We start from the raw sequence: 16724 nt of genomic DNA, 5'->3' as shown, positions 1-16724 counted from the left end.
GTTTCATGATATCAACCTTTTTAGAGTCAGAAGGGAAGATGAGATGTAGCTACGTGATAAATGGAAAACATTCTGATATAAATGCTCAGTATATATCTTCCTAAAATGTTTTTTCAAGGCCTTTCTGACAAATGCATGTATAGTTTTAAAATGTAGCTAAATATTACTTCCTTAGTGGAGTCTTTCTAATTCCTTGTAAGTACAGATGCCCACCCTCTGTAGGCTCCCATACTACCTTCTACATACCTCTTTTACAGCATTTATCACATTGAATTAAAAAGAATATATGTAATGACATTTTGTTTTTAGTTAGGTTTACTTAATTTTTGAGTCAGTAGTGCATTCACACAATTCAAGAATGAGAAGTGCTCTTATCATACTTGTCTCCCCTCTACCCTTCTCTCCTTCCATGCACACACAAAGGTAACCATATTACTACTTTTATTGTGAATCCTTCCTAATTATCTTCATTCATGTATAGGCAAACTATCTATATATTTACATTGTCCTAACTTTTTATCCAAATAGTTTCTTATTATGTCAGTATCCCTGTTAAGATGATGATCAACAGGTATATGTTAAAAGAATGAGCATACTGGCAAAGCAGGGTTTTTGTTTCTTTTTCACCCCAGGGGATCTGCCTGTGGCTCCACTCAGCAGAGGTGAACTAGATTGGGGTCACAATTAAAAGTGCTTACCTAGCCCTCTTACCAGAGAAGAGCAGGATGCTGATAGGTCACAGTGCGAGCCTTCCTAATGACCCCGACCTCTCCACAAAGCAGAGGTTCCAAGCAGAGTAATGCAGTTCATACGACATTATGAGAAAAGATAAATTCTCTTGGCCATGGAGCCAACCAAATGATGAATTAGTTATCAAGACAGAATAACAGGTTTCTAGTCAGATAGCAAAGTGTCTCATGTCAGTGACTAAAATGATTCAGATGTAAATATGCTTAATAGCCAAAAAATTGTCTTTTTATTTCTATGACTCAGTTTTTGAAAAGAGCTGCAAAAGTAGACTCATAGAGTTTTTAAAGATAATTTAGGTCATTTGGTTAGAAGTTCTTTTCCTACTGATACTTTTTGTATTAAAAAAAGAACCAGGGAAAAATTACTAATTTATCAGGATCCAGAAGATTCTGACAGATTCAAATCAATTCAGATCAAGCAAGAAGTGAATACATATTTTTCAGTGGAAACTAATTACTTGGACAATTTCTCAAAATCTGTGAGCCTCTTAGATAAAAACAAATTGTTTTACATGATAAATGAAATTCATCAAACTGCCAGCTGTGTGGTACACTGAAAATAGATTTACTTGTGATACTGCCGTTCTAAGATAAAACAAAGAATCACAACTGCAGTAGCAAAGACAGATAAAACTGATTGAATGAGAGTGACTAAGCAGGGACATCAGCGGTCCCTTGAAAATTATAATGACTAGATTTTTATCTGGCATTTGATAAAAGCTCATTTTAAGTTATAGTCTAAATGGTTTTTAGGTCTTTTGTGTTTTCAGTGAGTATTAACTCTAGCAATGTTATAATAAGTGTGGTGCTAAGTTTCAGAAAAGATGGAGTCTAATCTTGGCTGCTGCTTAAGAGCTGTGGATTTCATTCAAGTTCTGGACTCTGATTTTCAGTCATAAATAGAGTATCACATGATAATTTGCTATATGTTGTTAAGATTCCTTTCAGCTATGAAATTATTTTGGAAAATGGTGAAAATAAACAAAAAGGCTGGTCATCTAGCCCCCTTAACCCTTTGCACTCCGAACCATTCTGGACATTGGCTACCAGCTACTCGACGCTACTTTGCGGCGGAAACGTGCATTTACAGACCCTCGTATTATTTAGTATAATTTTGGAACCAAGTAACGTATTATAATGATATTGGACTTATATGAATTCAGTGACATCGAGGAATGTATATTTGCAAAAAAAACAATATTTTATTGTTTATAATTTTGTACAGTATGATAAGTTTTGTAACACTCCCCAATATGCATTGCAGGCTGATTAGTGCATGTTTGACAGTAATAAGTGGTTTGACCCCTGCCACCAGGTGTTTTCCTGTTAGAACACACAATGCAGTCCCGTTTTCTTTGTCCCACATCGGGAATATGTAGTTTATTGTTTAATCCGACACAAAACCCGCTGACATTTCTTGTATATATCTTAGTAATTTTACGATATTTTGATTTAATTTCTTGTGCCATTTCAAGATAAAACTTCAGGGAAACATGCATGTCTCAAAAAGTTGCGTTGAAATAACTCATAAACTGCAATGTCCCCTGAGAGGGGACATCCGAGTGATATGCTAGAATTCCGATGTCCCCTGAGAGGGGACAGCAGAGTGCAAAGGGTTAAACATGATTATTTTATGACAGGTGCGTGAAATGGAGGTTATTATGGGATTCTCTGGTTGATTGAAAATCAGAACATAAAAAATGTGAAAGCTTTGATTTAAGTTTCTTTTTCTGTAAAACAAGGTATTATCACTCTAACAAGTGATGTCTTTCAATTTATTGCTTGATATTTTGTGTTAGCTTGTCATTCAGTTATTTTTTTTTAAACCCTGGCAACTTGCTGTGGGTTTTATTTTGACCATATGGTATAACTCTTGTGATCAAGCTATATAGATTGGTGAGTTGGCTGCCATCCTGAAAAACAATACCTGTTAAATTTTTTTTTCTGGGTTGTAACACTAATAATTGCATTTTATATACATATGAAAGTCAACATATTTTCAGCATTATGGCCATTTAAATTTGGAGTAACAGTGGCGATTTTAAGTACTGACCTAGATAAAAGAGAAACATAATAAAGTATCATCTTTTGGGTTGTTAATATGTACGTTTCATTTCTAGAATATAATCTAATAAATTCTTGTTAATTTTGACTAATTTAAAATACGATAACCTGGAAAAAATTTGGGTTTTTATATGTTTTCTTAAAAAGTTAATCAGGATATTAGAATAAATACTCAAATAAGTAGATAAAAAGCCCAGTGAAATGCCTGGAGAGATGGCCTGCCAATCTTCAGAGCTGAAACTTGTTTGAAACATGAGCCCTTATTTCTCTCTCAGACCTTAGAAAAAAGCCCTTCAAGAAAGAAGGGCTGATATCTTTAAGTCAATAATATTAACTGATATTCTCTTTGGCATTATAATATTCTTATCTGACTTTTTTTCTAAATCACTGTACAGACTATCATGAGGAAAAGAAAGTCTTAAATGGTAAGTCATACATTTATAGTGAAAAATGAATCATACTCACTTGATAATATGTAATATTGCTTTACAGAATTACCTGGGGTATTCAGATATATTTTTAGGCTAATGATGTCTTTACTTCCCCAAACTTAAAGGATTGACAGATCTCTATAGATCCCATATTCCAGCCATTACTCTAATAGTAGTCCCCTCTATGACATCCCTGATGTTCATCTGCCCTCAGCTTGAAGACTTGTAGTCATTAGGAAGTAAGACTGAACAAGTCACCTCCCTCGGCCATGTGAGGTCACCTCCAGTGTTTGCATACAGATGCTCATAGCCTGTTAACCCACTCTTCTCTAGCTGGGCTAAGCAGCAGTGCCTTCTTCAGACATTCAGTATGACTTGGAATTATAACTGAACTATATTAATGTATGTGTAGTAATAGGGTTTTTTTCTCTCTGCAAAAGAAAGTTTTAGAAAGTCAGCTAATAAGCTAAATTGCCAGATGAGTTATCTGTATATAAAAAAAGCCTAAGCGACCGTCCGACCGTCCGACTGGTAGCTTAGATGCACACTGACCACCAGGGGGCAGATGCTCAATGCAGAAGCTGCCAAGCTGTGGTGACTTGGCAGCTGTGGTTCTCGGGTGAGGTATCTAGAACCAGAGAGGAGGGGGCCTGATTCCGGGGTGCGTCACCCAAGAACCACCCTCTCACAATCTGGGACCCCTTCGGGGATGTCAGAGAGCCAGTTTTGGCCTGATGCCCACAGGCCAGGCCGAGGGACCCCACCGGTGCACGAATCCATGCACCGGGCTTCTAAGTAGAGAAAATAGTCTGTACTATAGACTAATTTATGCAGTTTGCAATGTAACAACCGAAGTTGCTTATCCAATAGTATAACACTGCATAAATGAGGCACTGATCTTAAATTTCATCTGATGATTGGCTCTTCTGTAATATTACACAAACAACCTTCACTTAAAGACTAATTACTGATGGACTGGGCATTTCATTTCCCACCACATATGGCTTCCAGAACCTTTACTTTCTTATTGCCCTGCTTTGGATGCATTGCATTTAACTACTACCTCAGTTAAAGGTGTCCCTAAAAATGGACTATAACATACCAGTGGTCTGGCTAGCACAGTTACCTCTTAAGATCTTAGATCTCTGAGATTGTTATACACACACATATACATATGCAGGGGTAAGAAAAAGTAGGTTTACACTTATAAGGAAAAATACATGCAGGTTATGATTATAATAATAATACAAGAATAAACTTTGTTTCACCTACTCACAACTGTAAACCTGCTTTTGCTGTATTAGCTGCCTCTCATGTTCGGCTCATTTAAGTCTTGGTGGTAACTGTATGCATTTGTAGATGTGATCTGCTTGCCTTCTAAGTCTTTATTCATACAGTTGTTTAAAATACTGAATGGAATAAACTACTATAGTATTCCACCAGAGACTTGATCCCTTCAATTTGATATCAGTCCATCAATCAGAATTTTGGAGAGGGATAATATCCATTCAGTCCAACTTGCTTTACCTAATTATTTTACTCCACCCCACATTAATCTCAGATTCCTTCAACTTATCCCAAGGATATAATGTGTAAGGTGTGTATTATTTGGCCTATGGCATTATTCTCTCCTAATAATTTATATGTGTATGGTACTATGTAGTTTTTAGAATATTTTTATTAATTCTGTTTATAGTTTTTTCTTATAGAAATTCTTAGATTGTGATGTGTTCATTTATATAAGAGGCCTCCAAAAGGTGATATATATATATATATATATATATATATATATATATATATATATATATATCTTAATAAAATATCTTTTAGGGCTTCTCAAGAACTTAATTTTGCTTTTTCTTGTTTTTATCATTTTAGAAAAAATATATTTTGATTTATTGTAGTCTTATCTCTTTTATTATACCTGTAGTTTTGTGGTAGAGCATTCTTCTTTAGGCTCACTGCTAATTGCTTCATATCTTTGGCCTTCTGTCACATCTCAGAGACTTCCTTTGTTTATCTGAAAATTAAGTGTGTTCTGCAGAGTTCCATGGGATGAGACGGACACTAAGTGAGTAAGGCCTGAATTCAGGGTTCTCAGTCAGCCTCATCCTAAAAATATGGCTGTTTGACACCTGGGCTTGCACTTAAACTTGTGTTTCAACAGAAGATTTTCCGACTAAAAAGCATCTTGAAAACCTCTAAACTAGTTTGTCTTAAAGGCACCTCCCAACTCTAACTTTATATAAATACTGTGACTTCTAATTTGAGAATTTCAAGACTCACCAGAAACTAAACATTACTTTCCTTTCCTACACAGTTTGAGAAATAATATAATCAGTGTAGTGATTTTCAAAAGTCTTTTGGCAGCAGTACTCTTTTTCCCAAAGAAAATTTTATAGATACAGCAGTGCATTCCTGTTGTGGGAGGAAAATATTTCATGTTTACAGTATCTACAGAATTCTTCCATGTCTCAGAGTTTTCCAATACAACTTTGAAAACCATAGCTTTAATGGACATTTAGAATGTTTTGTTGATGTACGCCCAAAAGAAGGACTGAAATGGAAAAAAACAATACCGCATGTCAGTGAGGTTGTAGAACAACTGGAACCCTCAAACACTTCTGGTGAAAAGTGTAAATTGGTACAACCATTTTAGAAAACTGTGTAATAGTATCTAGCAAAGCTAAGCATATGCACACCCTATATACCTACCAGAAATGTGGATATATGTTTTTTAAGAATAAACATGTACAATAATATTTATAACAGCACTTTGCATAATAGTGAAAACTGCCCAAATGTCTGTCAACAAGAGAATGAATAAATTTTGGTACATTTATAGAGTGTAATACTACTCATTAATAAAAACGAACAAACTACTGAGGCATTCAACAGCATGGATAAAATCTCAGAAAGCTCCAGGTTTGATTTATTGCTATCAATCATGCTTATTTGACTTAAGAACTGTAATGTCTATAATGCTGGACAAAAAAAAAGTCAGATCAAAAGAACATGTCATACGATTCCATTTTTAGAAAGGTCAAATACATGTATAATCTAATCATGATGTTATAAGAATAATGATTACCGTTGGAAGGGTGGTGATCAGGGGGGGTTACAAACAGGGTACTGGGTACAGGGTATGTTTTACTTTATGAACATTTATTGAGTAGTACATCTGTGATTTGTGTCCTTTTATAATGTTTCAATAAGAAGTTTAATGAAAAGGTTAAAATAAAAGTACTGCCTCGATGAACTGTGGCTATTTTGTTTATTTTCCTTGTGAAGGCATGCTTCCCAAGAGCCAAGTGCCAGATGCACTTGCCAAAGAAGGCCCGGTTTCTCCAAGGTATGCCTTCTTGTTTTACTCTTTCAAAGCTAAATCAGTTTTAGACCAAAATATACACATTAAAATATAAAACAGCGATGGGTTTGATTTATTGCTTACTATATTAGTCATGCTTCTCTGACACAAGGACTTTCTTTATCAGACATTATTGGAGAATGAACTGTTCTGTAAATTTGAGTGTTTAATATAACTGAAGTTTGATTCATTTTAAATACCAATACTTTAATAAAACGATCAAAATACTTTTTATTATAAAATATACATTTTTGGTAGAAAACTTGGAAAATGCAGAGAAATACAAAAGAAAATGATAACAATCAATTGTTAATACCACCAACCTTAGATATAAGGTCTTAATATTTGGTTTATTCCACCCGGTTTGATTCATATAATACATACTTCAATATTATTCTCTTTTGAAAATATTGGTATTATGATATATTCTATGCCCAATTCCCTATGTTATTAAATATTCTATAAAAGCATTTTTGTCTGCATTCTTTTATATGACCATACCATAATTTATTGAACTATTCTGTTCTTTGTATATCCAATTTTTTATACAATTTTTAATACTAGAAGCCCAGTGCACAACATTCATGCACTGGGAGGGGAGGGGTCCCTCAGCCCAGCCTGCACCCTCTCGCAGTGGGACATTCCCCGAGGGGTCCTTAACGCTGCTGCAGAGGTGGGAGAGGCTCCTGCCATCACTTCTGCACTCGCCAGCCATGAGCCCGGCTTCTGGCTAAGCGGTGCTCCCCCTGTGGGAGCACTGACCACCAAAGGGCAGCTCCTCCGTTGGGTGTCTGCCCCCTGGTGGTCAGTGCACATCACAGCGACGGTCGTTCAGCCATTCGGTCGATTTGCACCTTAGCCTTTTATTATATAGGATATGAAATGTCCATAGTCCGTACATATATATGGACTATGGATATTTCACATGTTCTCAGAGTTATTTATGTTCTTTGTAGTTTTTTCTCTTTCTGCCTTTTTCCCTATTGTTGGTCTATATTATATCAGCAGCATCCTCCTATATTTGTTAAATTATTTCATATGCAATCTTCTAAATTATTTTATATATGTTAAGGTCCTAAGGATACCTCCTCTAGGATTTACTTATGGGTGCCTATATGTAGGTAATAAGTTCAAAACAGTAACAGTTTGATTAATAGCTATTACAAAACAGAAGACTTAGTTTTACCTTAAGTTTTACTGTTTACTCAATAAACCACCTTGATGAATTAATTTCTTGAGTAATAATATTTGTGACAGGGAGGAGTAAAAGTAATTATAAGCATGTAGATTTTGTTATGTTCCTTAAGAAAACATATTGTATTTTGTTTGTTCTAATGAAAGAAAATTTTAGTAAGGAGATGTGTAACTTTTATAAAAAATGTCTTGTCAAAAATACCTGTTTGTGTTTTTTTAATCCGTTGGAACATGGAAATATAGGTATTTTAAATTTGGAAAAAATTACCAATTATATAATGGTAAGACCACTGATTACTTAGGAAAAATGTTTACCTAGAAAATATATTTCTCACTGTAGATTTTTAGTTATTTTAATTATGTTAGTGCACATGATTATTGATATAATAATTCATTTTTTTCTTGATATTTTACAGCTATGACTGGTTCCAAACAGACTCTTTAGTCACCATTGTCATATATACTAAACAGAAGGTAAACATATCTTTAAAATCGGAAAAAAAAATAAGTATTAACTATGTGCCAGGTACTTTTCTAAGCACTTTTCTTTTATTAACTTACTAGAGGCCCGGTGCACAAAAATTTGTGCACGGGGGGGGGGGGGGGTCCCTCTGCCCGGCCTGTGCCCTCTCGCAGTCTGGGACCCTCGGGGGATGACCATCTGCTGGCTGAGGCCTGCTCCCCAGGGGATTGGTCCTAAGCTGGCAATCAGACATCCCTCTAGCAGCCCGGCGGCCCTCGGGGGATGTCCACTTGCCAGCGGTGAGCAGACCTAAGCTGCAGTCGGACATCCTTAGCGCTGCTGAGGAGGCAGGAGAGGCTCCCACCACCACCGCTGTACTGGCAGCCATCAGCCTGGCTTGTGGCTGAGCTGAGCTCCTCCATGTGGGAGCTCACTGACCACCAGAGGGCAGCTCCTGCATTGAGCGTCTGCCCCCTGGTGGTCAGTGTGTGTCATAGTGACCAGTCATTCCCAGTATTTCTGCTGTTAGGGTCAGTTTGCATATTACCCTTTTACTATATAGGATAGAGGCCTGGTGCACGGGTGGGGGCCGGCTGGTTTGCCCTGAATGGTGTCCCGGATCAGGGTGGGGGTCCCGCTTGGGTGCCTGGCCAGCCTGGATGAGGGGCTGATGGCTGTTTTCAGGCTGCCCGCACCCCCTTCAGGATGGGGGTCCCGCTTGGGTGCCTGGCCAGCCTGGATGAGGGGCTGATGGCTGTTTTCAGGCTGCCTGCACCCCCTTCAGGATGGGGGTCCCGCTTGGGTGCCTGGCCAGCCTGGATGAGAGGCTGATGGCTGTTTTCAGGCTGCCCGCACCCCCTTCAGGGTGGGGGTCCCCACTGGGGTGCCTGGCCAGCCTGGATGAGGGGCTGATGGCTGTTTTCAGGCTGCCCACACCCCCTTCAGGGTGAGGGTCCCCACTGGGGTGCCTGGCTAGTCTGGATGAGGGGCTGAGGGCTGTTTTCAGGCGGGCCAAGCCTGCAACTGAAGCTCCCAGTCTCTCCTTTTTCTTTTTTTTTATTCTGGGATTTATTTACCTTCTGTAATTGAAACTTTGTTGCGGCTCCAGCTCCTAGGCCGGCTGGCTGAAAGCAGGTATCTGGGGTTTGTTTAGCTTCTATAATTGCAACATTGTTGCTTAGAGTGCAGCTCAGAGCCCGACCGCAGCAGGCGGGGAACCTTGGCTTCCTCCATCACTGGAACAAGCAAGCCTCATGTTCGCTTCAGCTGCCTGGCTGCCGGCCACCATCTTGGTTGGAAGTTAATTTGCATATCACCCTGATTAGCCAATGGGAAGCGTAGCGGAGGTATGGTTAGTTACCATGTTTGTCTATTATTAGATAGGATTTACCCCTCACCATTTACCTCAATGAGGGAAATACTTTTGTCATTCCTGCTTTACAGATCAGGAAACAAAGAGAGATTAAATTATTTACCTAAAGTCACATAGTAAGTTGCAGATCTAGCATTTTGAACCCAGGCAGGCTAGCTCCATTGTGTATGCTCTTAACAACCACACTATAGCCTCTTAGAAAAAACTAGACTAGCAAGTATTATATGTGCTTTTCTATGATTTTTTTTTTTGAAAGCATGGATGGCAAAACAAGAATCCCATTTAACTTCACCATGAGAACTAATTTCCTGACCATAAATTGGGATTTGAGAGACAGGAGAGACTACTGCTGTGGCTTAGAATAGGTAAACCACTAATGGGGTTCAGATGCCCTCTTGAAATTAAAATTCAGGACATAATTAATTCACCATGTCTTGAACACCTACTTTATTTGCAGTGCTTAGATGTCAGGGATCTAATAATATGCCAGATACAGAGACTTGGCTTTTATTGGGCTTATAGTCCAGTTGGGAAATCAGATAAACAGGCAACTTACAACATTTCCAAACACATCCTCCAGCAACTGACAAGGTTCCCACACTTGAGAAACCATGTGGATTTAAAGACAAGTTCTAGCAGCTAGGAGTTTCTGAGAATCCATGCTACTTCTGTAAGTAGCAAAACCACATCTGAGCCAGTGAGCTCCTCTGACTCTTGTAGCAGGACTTGACCATAAGAGCCACCAGCCTCTGCCTGACAGAGCCAGGAGTGCCACAGGCACAGCTTGTCCCGCCTTCCACTCCCCCTCGTTATTGTCTCATTGCACATTCCAAAACCAAGAGGGCAGCGCCTAAGGAAGCTGGGTTTACTGCCTTTAGTAATATCAGTGAGGCACAGAGGATGGATGACTGTGTGTTATTATGTGTTCAGTGTAAGGTGTAAATCAACAATTCTCAACCTTTTTATTTCATTGCACACACAAACTACTAAAATTCTGCAGCATACAAAAAATATGCTATTTTTTGCCAATCTAACAAAAAATGGGTATAATTTTGATTTGTTCACACTGGACGGCTATTGTGTTGGCTGCTGTCATTTTTTTTTTTAATTTTATTTGACAGTCTAAGGCAGCGGTTCTCAACCTGTGGGTCACGACCCCTTTGGCGGTCGAACGGCCCTTTCAAAGGAGTCACCTAAGACCATCCTGCATATCAGATATTTACATGACGATTCATAACAGTAGCAACATTACAATTATGAAGTAGCAACGAAAATAATTTTATGGTTGCATCACAACATGAGGAACTGTATTTAAAGGGCCAGAAGGTTGAGAACCACTGGTCTAAGGGAAAAGAGGTCCGTAGCCCTGCCTAAATAGTCAGGTATTGCATTTTTAAGTTTTTTATTGAATTAATTGGAGTGACATTGGTTCACAAAACCATACAGATTTCAAGTGCACACACAATTCATTAAAAAGCCATCGGCACACTGTGTGGTGCACCCACTGCCCCAAGCATACTCTCTTTGCCTCTGTATCCACCAGCTCTTTGCCTAGGCCCCACCCTCGTTTCTCCCTCTGGCTGTCACCACACTGTTATCTGTGTCTGTGTGTTATGTATATGTTTTTTGTTTAATCCCTTCATCTTCTTTCATCTAGTCCCCCATTCTCCCTGCCCTCTGGCAACTGTCAGTCTGTTCTATGTATTTATGCCTCTGTTTCTATTTTTGGCTAAGATCAAGTGTAGATATTACATCTTTTAAAAATTCTTTTGGCCTGGCTGGTGTTTCTCAGTGTTTTTTTCCCAAGGAGAAGAAAAGGGAAGGGTAAGAGGTCCCCAGTTAGATTCCTGGTCAGGACACATGCTCAGGTTTCAGGCTCCAACCCTAGTAGGGGGCATGCAGGAGGCAGCTGATCAATGATTCTTATTGATGTTTCTATCTCTCTCTCTCCCTCTCCCTTTTTCTCTGAAATAATAAAAATGTATATTTTTAAAGTATAGTTGTAGAAGTTTGGAAAAAAATACCTTTTAATCTTTCTCTTTTTGCTTTCTATTTAAGGATGTCAATTTAGACTCAGTAATAGTTGATCATCAGTATGATTCCTTTAGAGCAGAAACTATCATCAAGGATTATTCATATCTTATACATATTGGTAAGTACTTTATTCTTTATTAGTGGAAACAACTCCAATGTCCTTTACATATGGCAGTAACTTGGTCTGAAGTCTAGGTACTAAATATTTATCTTCTGTTATTTTTTACTCCTCACCCAAGGGTATGTTATTTTTATTGATCATTTTTTTTTAGAGAGGAAAGGGGGAGAGAGAGAGGGGGAAAAAAAGAGACATTGATGCGAAAGAGAAACATCAATCGGTTGCCTCCAGTATGTACCCTGACCAGGGATCAAACCCAAAACCCATGTATGTGCCCTGACTAGGAATTGAGCCTGCAACCTTTTGGTGCACAAGACGACATTCTAACCAACAGCCACCAAACCAGGGCTAACTGCTATTATTTTGGTTTAATATTTGATATGCTATCATTTTGGTTTATCATTTTTATCACTTTTTTCTGATATTTCTTTCTATTAATGAAATTGCTAGCAAATGGCAGTATAACCTCCCCTTTCTCAAGTTTAAATAATTAGATGTAATCAAAATAAATAATAACATGAAATATTTGTTGGCCCAGCTTTGTCAGACTCTTCCTGACATCTACAAACTAATCTCTGGAAGCCTGTCTGTCACATGCTTCTAGTAGGCACCCGTCACCGGGTGCTGGTTTCAGTGGCCTGTTTCTTGCCTGCTGGGTCACAAGGAAGTCAGGCTGCACTGAAGCAGCATGGACTGCAAGGTTGTATTATATCCCTCCATGGTCAAAGACCCACTGTACAATTCACTTCTGTCTGTTTTGAGAGATTACAGATCTATCAAAAGAAAGAAAATCAGGACTGAAATTTGGAATAAAAGATACCAGATTCTGAATCCATTTTTGACCCATAATGAACTTAACTCTAGGATTTCACTCTTCTCTCCTTTTATGAAGATGATATTCTAATTAGAAGGTAGAAATGAAATAAACAAAAACAACAGCAAGTAGAAAATAATCTTGGTAATTGGTTTAAGTATGAATTCTTACGTATAGAACCTTTCATTTACTTTTGTAAAACACAGACTGAAATTCTCTAGATCTCAGCTGACTCAGGATTCTGCTTGATGCTTTGTTATATTAGTGAAGTGCCTAGAGTCCTGAATTTGGTCAGAGTTGATAAATGTCTTTTTCTTTCTTATTTCCTTTCATTTATTAATCAAAATCAAACCTTTCTCCTAGAAATATGTCCTATCCTACTTTTTGTTAGCCTAAAGTCTAATGTAAATTGCCTCTTTTGGGAGATGTCTAGAAAACACTTAGATGTCTAGAAAAGTATACATTATTCATTAGCACTGTCATAATTTTTCTTTAAATGAAACCTCAGTGCCAGCATCTATTATGTTTCAAATATTACGGCTAATAGTGTTCACACTGCATGTAGCTAACATATCTCTGCACATTTATTAAAAAACAAACAAAAATTCCATGTTCAAAAATATGACACTCATGGTTGGTAATATTGGATCAGAAGACCAAAATAATGTAAAATTTTAAGTTCTAGGTAACCATATTATCACAGTGAAATTTAGAGCAAATGTTTGTAAAAAATATTTCTTGCATCTCTCTTCCGGAATGTAAGTTCCAGGGATTTTTCTCTTTCACCAACTGCTGTGCCCATAACACCTAGAAAGTGCATGGCACACAGAGATGCTCAGTAAACTTTTTTCAACTTTAGAGAACAATGAGAAAGGAGAAGCCGAGCTAAACCGGTCTGGCCTATGTTCACATGTGCACCGGCACACCCGGAGCATGCGTGCATGCCTCGCTTCCTCCCCTGCTCTCTTCTTGGCTTGTAGAGTTGTCAGTGTGGAACCCACACTTGGAGTAGTGTGGGTTACCACCTGTGAGCAATTGAGTGTTCACTCTTTAATTAATAGGGAGAGAATTAAGCAAAAATGAAGAAATGTATGTAGTATGTTTAAATGATTTGACTCTACATTTTGGTTGTATACAGTTTCTTTCTTTTGGTCTCTCAGAATATGTTTTACTTATCTTGAGAGATTTGAAATAGTGCATAAAAGAACCATTTAAATTATCTTCTTTGATGTTCATGAACTGTGTGAATTAAAGTTGGGTTTTATTCTATTTTTTTCATATTCAATATTATTCTGTATTAGTTTCAGGTGTACAATATAGTGGTTAGACAGTCATATACTTTACAAAGTGGTCACCCTAATATTTCAAAGTACCCCCCTGGCCTGCACATAGCTATTACAATATTATATTTTTCCCCCATTGACCTCTCCTTGGCCACTCCCACCCCCCAGCACATGTCCTCACATGCCTAGTGTCTGTGTCCATTGGTAATGCTTATATGCATGCATACAAGTCCTTTGGTTGATCTCTTACCCCCACCCCCTCCCCTGCCTTCCCTTTGAAGTTTGACAGTCAGTTCAATGCTTCTCTGTCTCTCGATCTATTTTTGTTCATCATTTTATGTTCACTATATTCCACAAATGAGAGATCATGTGGTATTTATCTTTCTCTGACTGGCTTATTTCATTTAGCATAATGCTCTCCAGGTCCATCCATGCTGTTGCAGATGGTAAGAGTTCCTTCTTTTTTATAGCAGTGTAGTATTCCATTGTGTAGATGTACCACAGTTTTTTAATCCATTCGTCTGCTGATGGGCACCTAGGCTGTTTCCAAATCTTAGCTATTGTAAATTGTGCTGCTATGAACATAGGGGTGCATATATCTTTTCCGATTGGTGTTTCTGATTTCTTGGGATATATTCCTAGAAGTGGGATTACTGGGTTTTAACGAATATATAAATTTTCTTTTCCAGAGCTAAGCCATGCGATTCAAGAAGATTTTTCTGGTAAGCTTTACCAAAAAACAATTATATAATGCATTCATATACACATATGCACATACATATGTACCTACATATGAAGGAGGGGGAAATAAGCATTTGTTTTATTTTTCATATTTATATTTCTGTTTTAAAATAAAGATGTGATATTTTTTATATAAACAAATGCATTAATTTTTAAATATATTCTCCCTCTGATTTCAGGTTCCCCCCACCTATTTTCTTTCCCCTTGTTCTTTCTATGTCTTTGCTCTTCCCTTTTCTTCTCCTTAGGAAAAAAAAAATTATCTCCCTTTTATTTTTTCCTTCCTTCTTTCCTTTCTTTCTCCCTTCCTTCCTTCCTTCCATCCTTCCTTCCTTATCTCTGCCCTACTCCTGACATTCAGCTTGTAGAAATATTGTAGACCAGATAAATTTTTCTTTTTTGAATGTTTAATGTTGATAAAGTATATTAAATTGTAAATATTGCTGCATATAAATACACAATGTGGATTTTACACAGCTGTTTAACAACAGAAGACTCATTATAGAGTGGTGGTTTCTTGGGGATTTTTTAAGCTTTATTTTAAATATAATAAAATCATTTTTAATATGTACAACAAGATGATTTGATACAGGTATGTATTGTGAAAGGATTCGCACAATTGAATTAATTAACATCCATAATCTCACATATTTACTTTTTATTTTTTGGTGAGAACACACGTTCTACACTCTTAGTAAATTTCAGTTATACAATACAGTATTATCAACTGTAGTGACCATGTTATACTTTAGATTCTCAGATTATTCATCTTATAACTGAAAGTTTATACCCTTCCCAATTTTCCCTAACCACCAGCCCCTGTTTCTATGAGTTCACCTTTATTTTTTTTTAAAGATTCCACCATAAGAGATACCATGTCATATTCATCTTCTCTGTCTGACTTATTTCACTTAACGTAACTCCCTCCAGGTTTACCCATGTTGTTGCATGGCAGGATTTCCTTCTTTTTAAAGGCTGAATAACAATCCATTTTGTGTGTGTGTGTGTGTGCACGCGCGTGCGTGTGTGTATTCTTGTTTTAAGGTACTGTCAGAATACCTTACCCTGGGTCTGTCTCCCCTTTTTATGTACCATAGTAGCATAAATTACATAAATTTAGCTCTTTAAAGTCACAAACCATGTTTTTATGTTTGGTAAGCTTCAGATCAGTGCTTATTAAATTGAATTCATTTGACTATCATAAGTTGTTAAATTGCTATGAAATTTTGTGCTTATGGTGAGGAAAAACAGATTGTTTCTTAAGACACAATGAAATATACTTTAGGTCTTCAACACATTCGATTTATAAAATTTAATCAATGTATGAAAGTCTACAGTTTATTTACCCATATATTCTAAACTATTTTAACCATTCAAAAATAAAGATAATGTATAAGACTTTTAATTATCAAAGATTCACATGCACTTTATAGGGACTCATTCTATTGAGGCAGTTCCTGTGTTTATTAGCTTCATTATTGGTCTACTGAATTCACTCATAATACCCCTCAGATCCTTACTAAGTGTGTAATTATATTTGCTTTTATGGGTCCATTCAATGGCTGGTTGTATATATCAGCCCTCTCCCTTTTTATATATGTTAAGTAGTTGCCATAGCTATATTTGAGCTTGTATGGAAATTAGCAATACATATTAGTTTGGTCCTTGATGAATTAGCTTGAAAGAAGTTAATCTAAATTTAAAATAAATTAAACTTGTCTGGCCAGTGGTGCTCAGTGGTTGAGCATCTAACATTATATAAGGTATAAAAATTTTGATGAATATGTGCACAAAATCTTATTTATTTTACTAATTATCAGTATCATTCATACAGATTGAGACATTTGGATTGTTTGAGAAAGATTGGTTTTAAAATAAAATTTATATTCTTTTCAGTGCGGGTTGTTGCAAATGTGGGAAAGATAGAGATTGTCCTAAAGAAAAAAGAGAATACTTCTTGGGAATGTCTTGGTCATCCCCTGGAGAATCATAATTCACTTATTCCAAAGAAAGATACAGGTATGCTGTGCTGTTATTTTGAGTCCTGTGTTTAAGAAATTGTTGTGTTGGCACATTTGTTTCAGAATGTGGAAG

General features: G+C 37.2%; 1 protein-coding gene across 1 annotated transcript; it reads left to right on the top strand.

The window, feature by feature from the left end:
* Positions 1 to 3176: 3176 nt before the first annotated feature.
* LOC102431673 (cytochrome b5 reductase 4-like) lies at positions 3177 to 16695 on the top strand. The gene is made up of 6 exons (XM_006108506.3): positions 3177 to 3238; positions 6536 to 6596; positions 8222 to 8279; positions 11699 to 11792; positions 14579 to 14611; positions 16527 to 16695. Exons 2-6 carry the CDS (start codon positions 6538 to 6540, stop codon positions 16682 to 16684), a joined length of 402 nt encoding a protein of 133 aa, XP_006108568.2. The 5' UTR covers positions 3177 to 3238; positions 6536 to 6537; the 3' UTR covers positions 16685 to 16695.
* The last annotated feature ends 29 nt before the right edge of the window (positions 16696 to 16724 follow it).

This window comes from Myotis lucifugus, unplaced genomic scaffold (assembly GCF_000147115.1).
Source record: "Myotis lucifugus unplaced genomic scaffold, Myoluc2.0 scaffold_2516, whole genome shotgun sequence".
Lineage (NCBI taxonomy): Eukaryota > Metazoa > Chordata > Mammalia > Chiroptera > Vespertilionidae > Myotis > Myotis lucifugus.
This window is presented reverse-complemented; position numbering and strand designations above follow the sequence as displayed.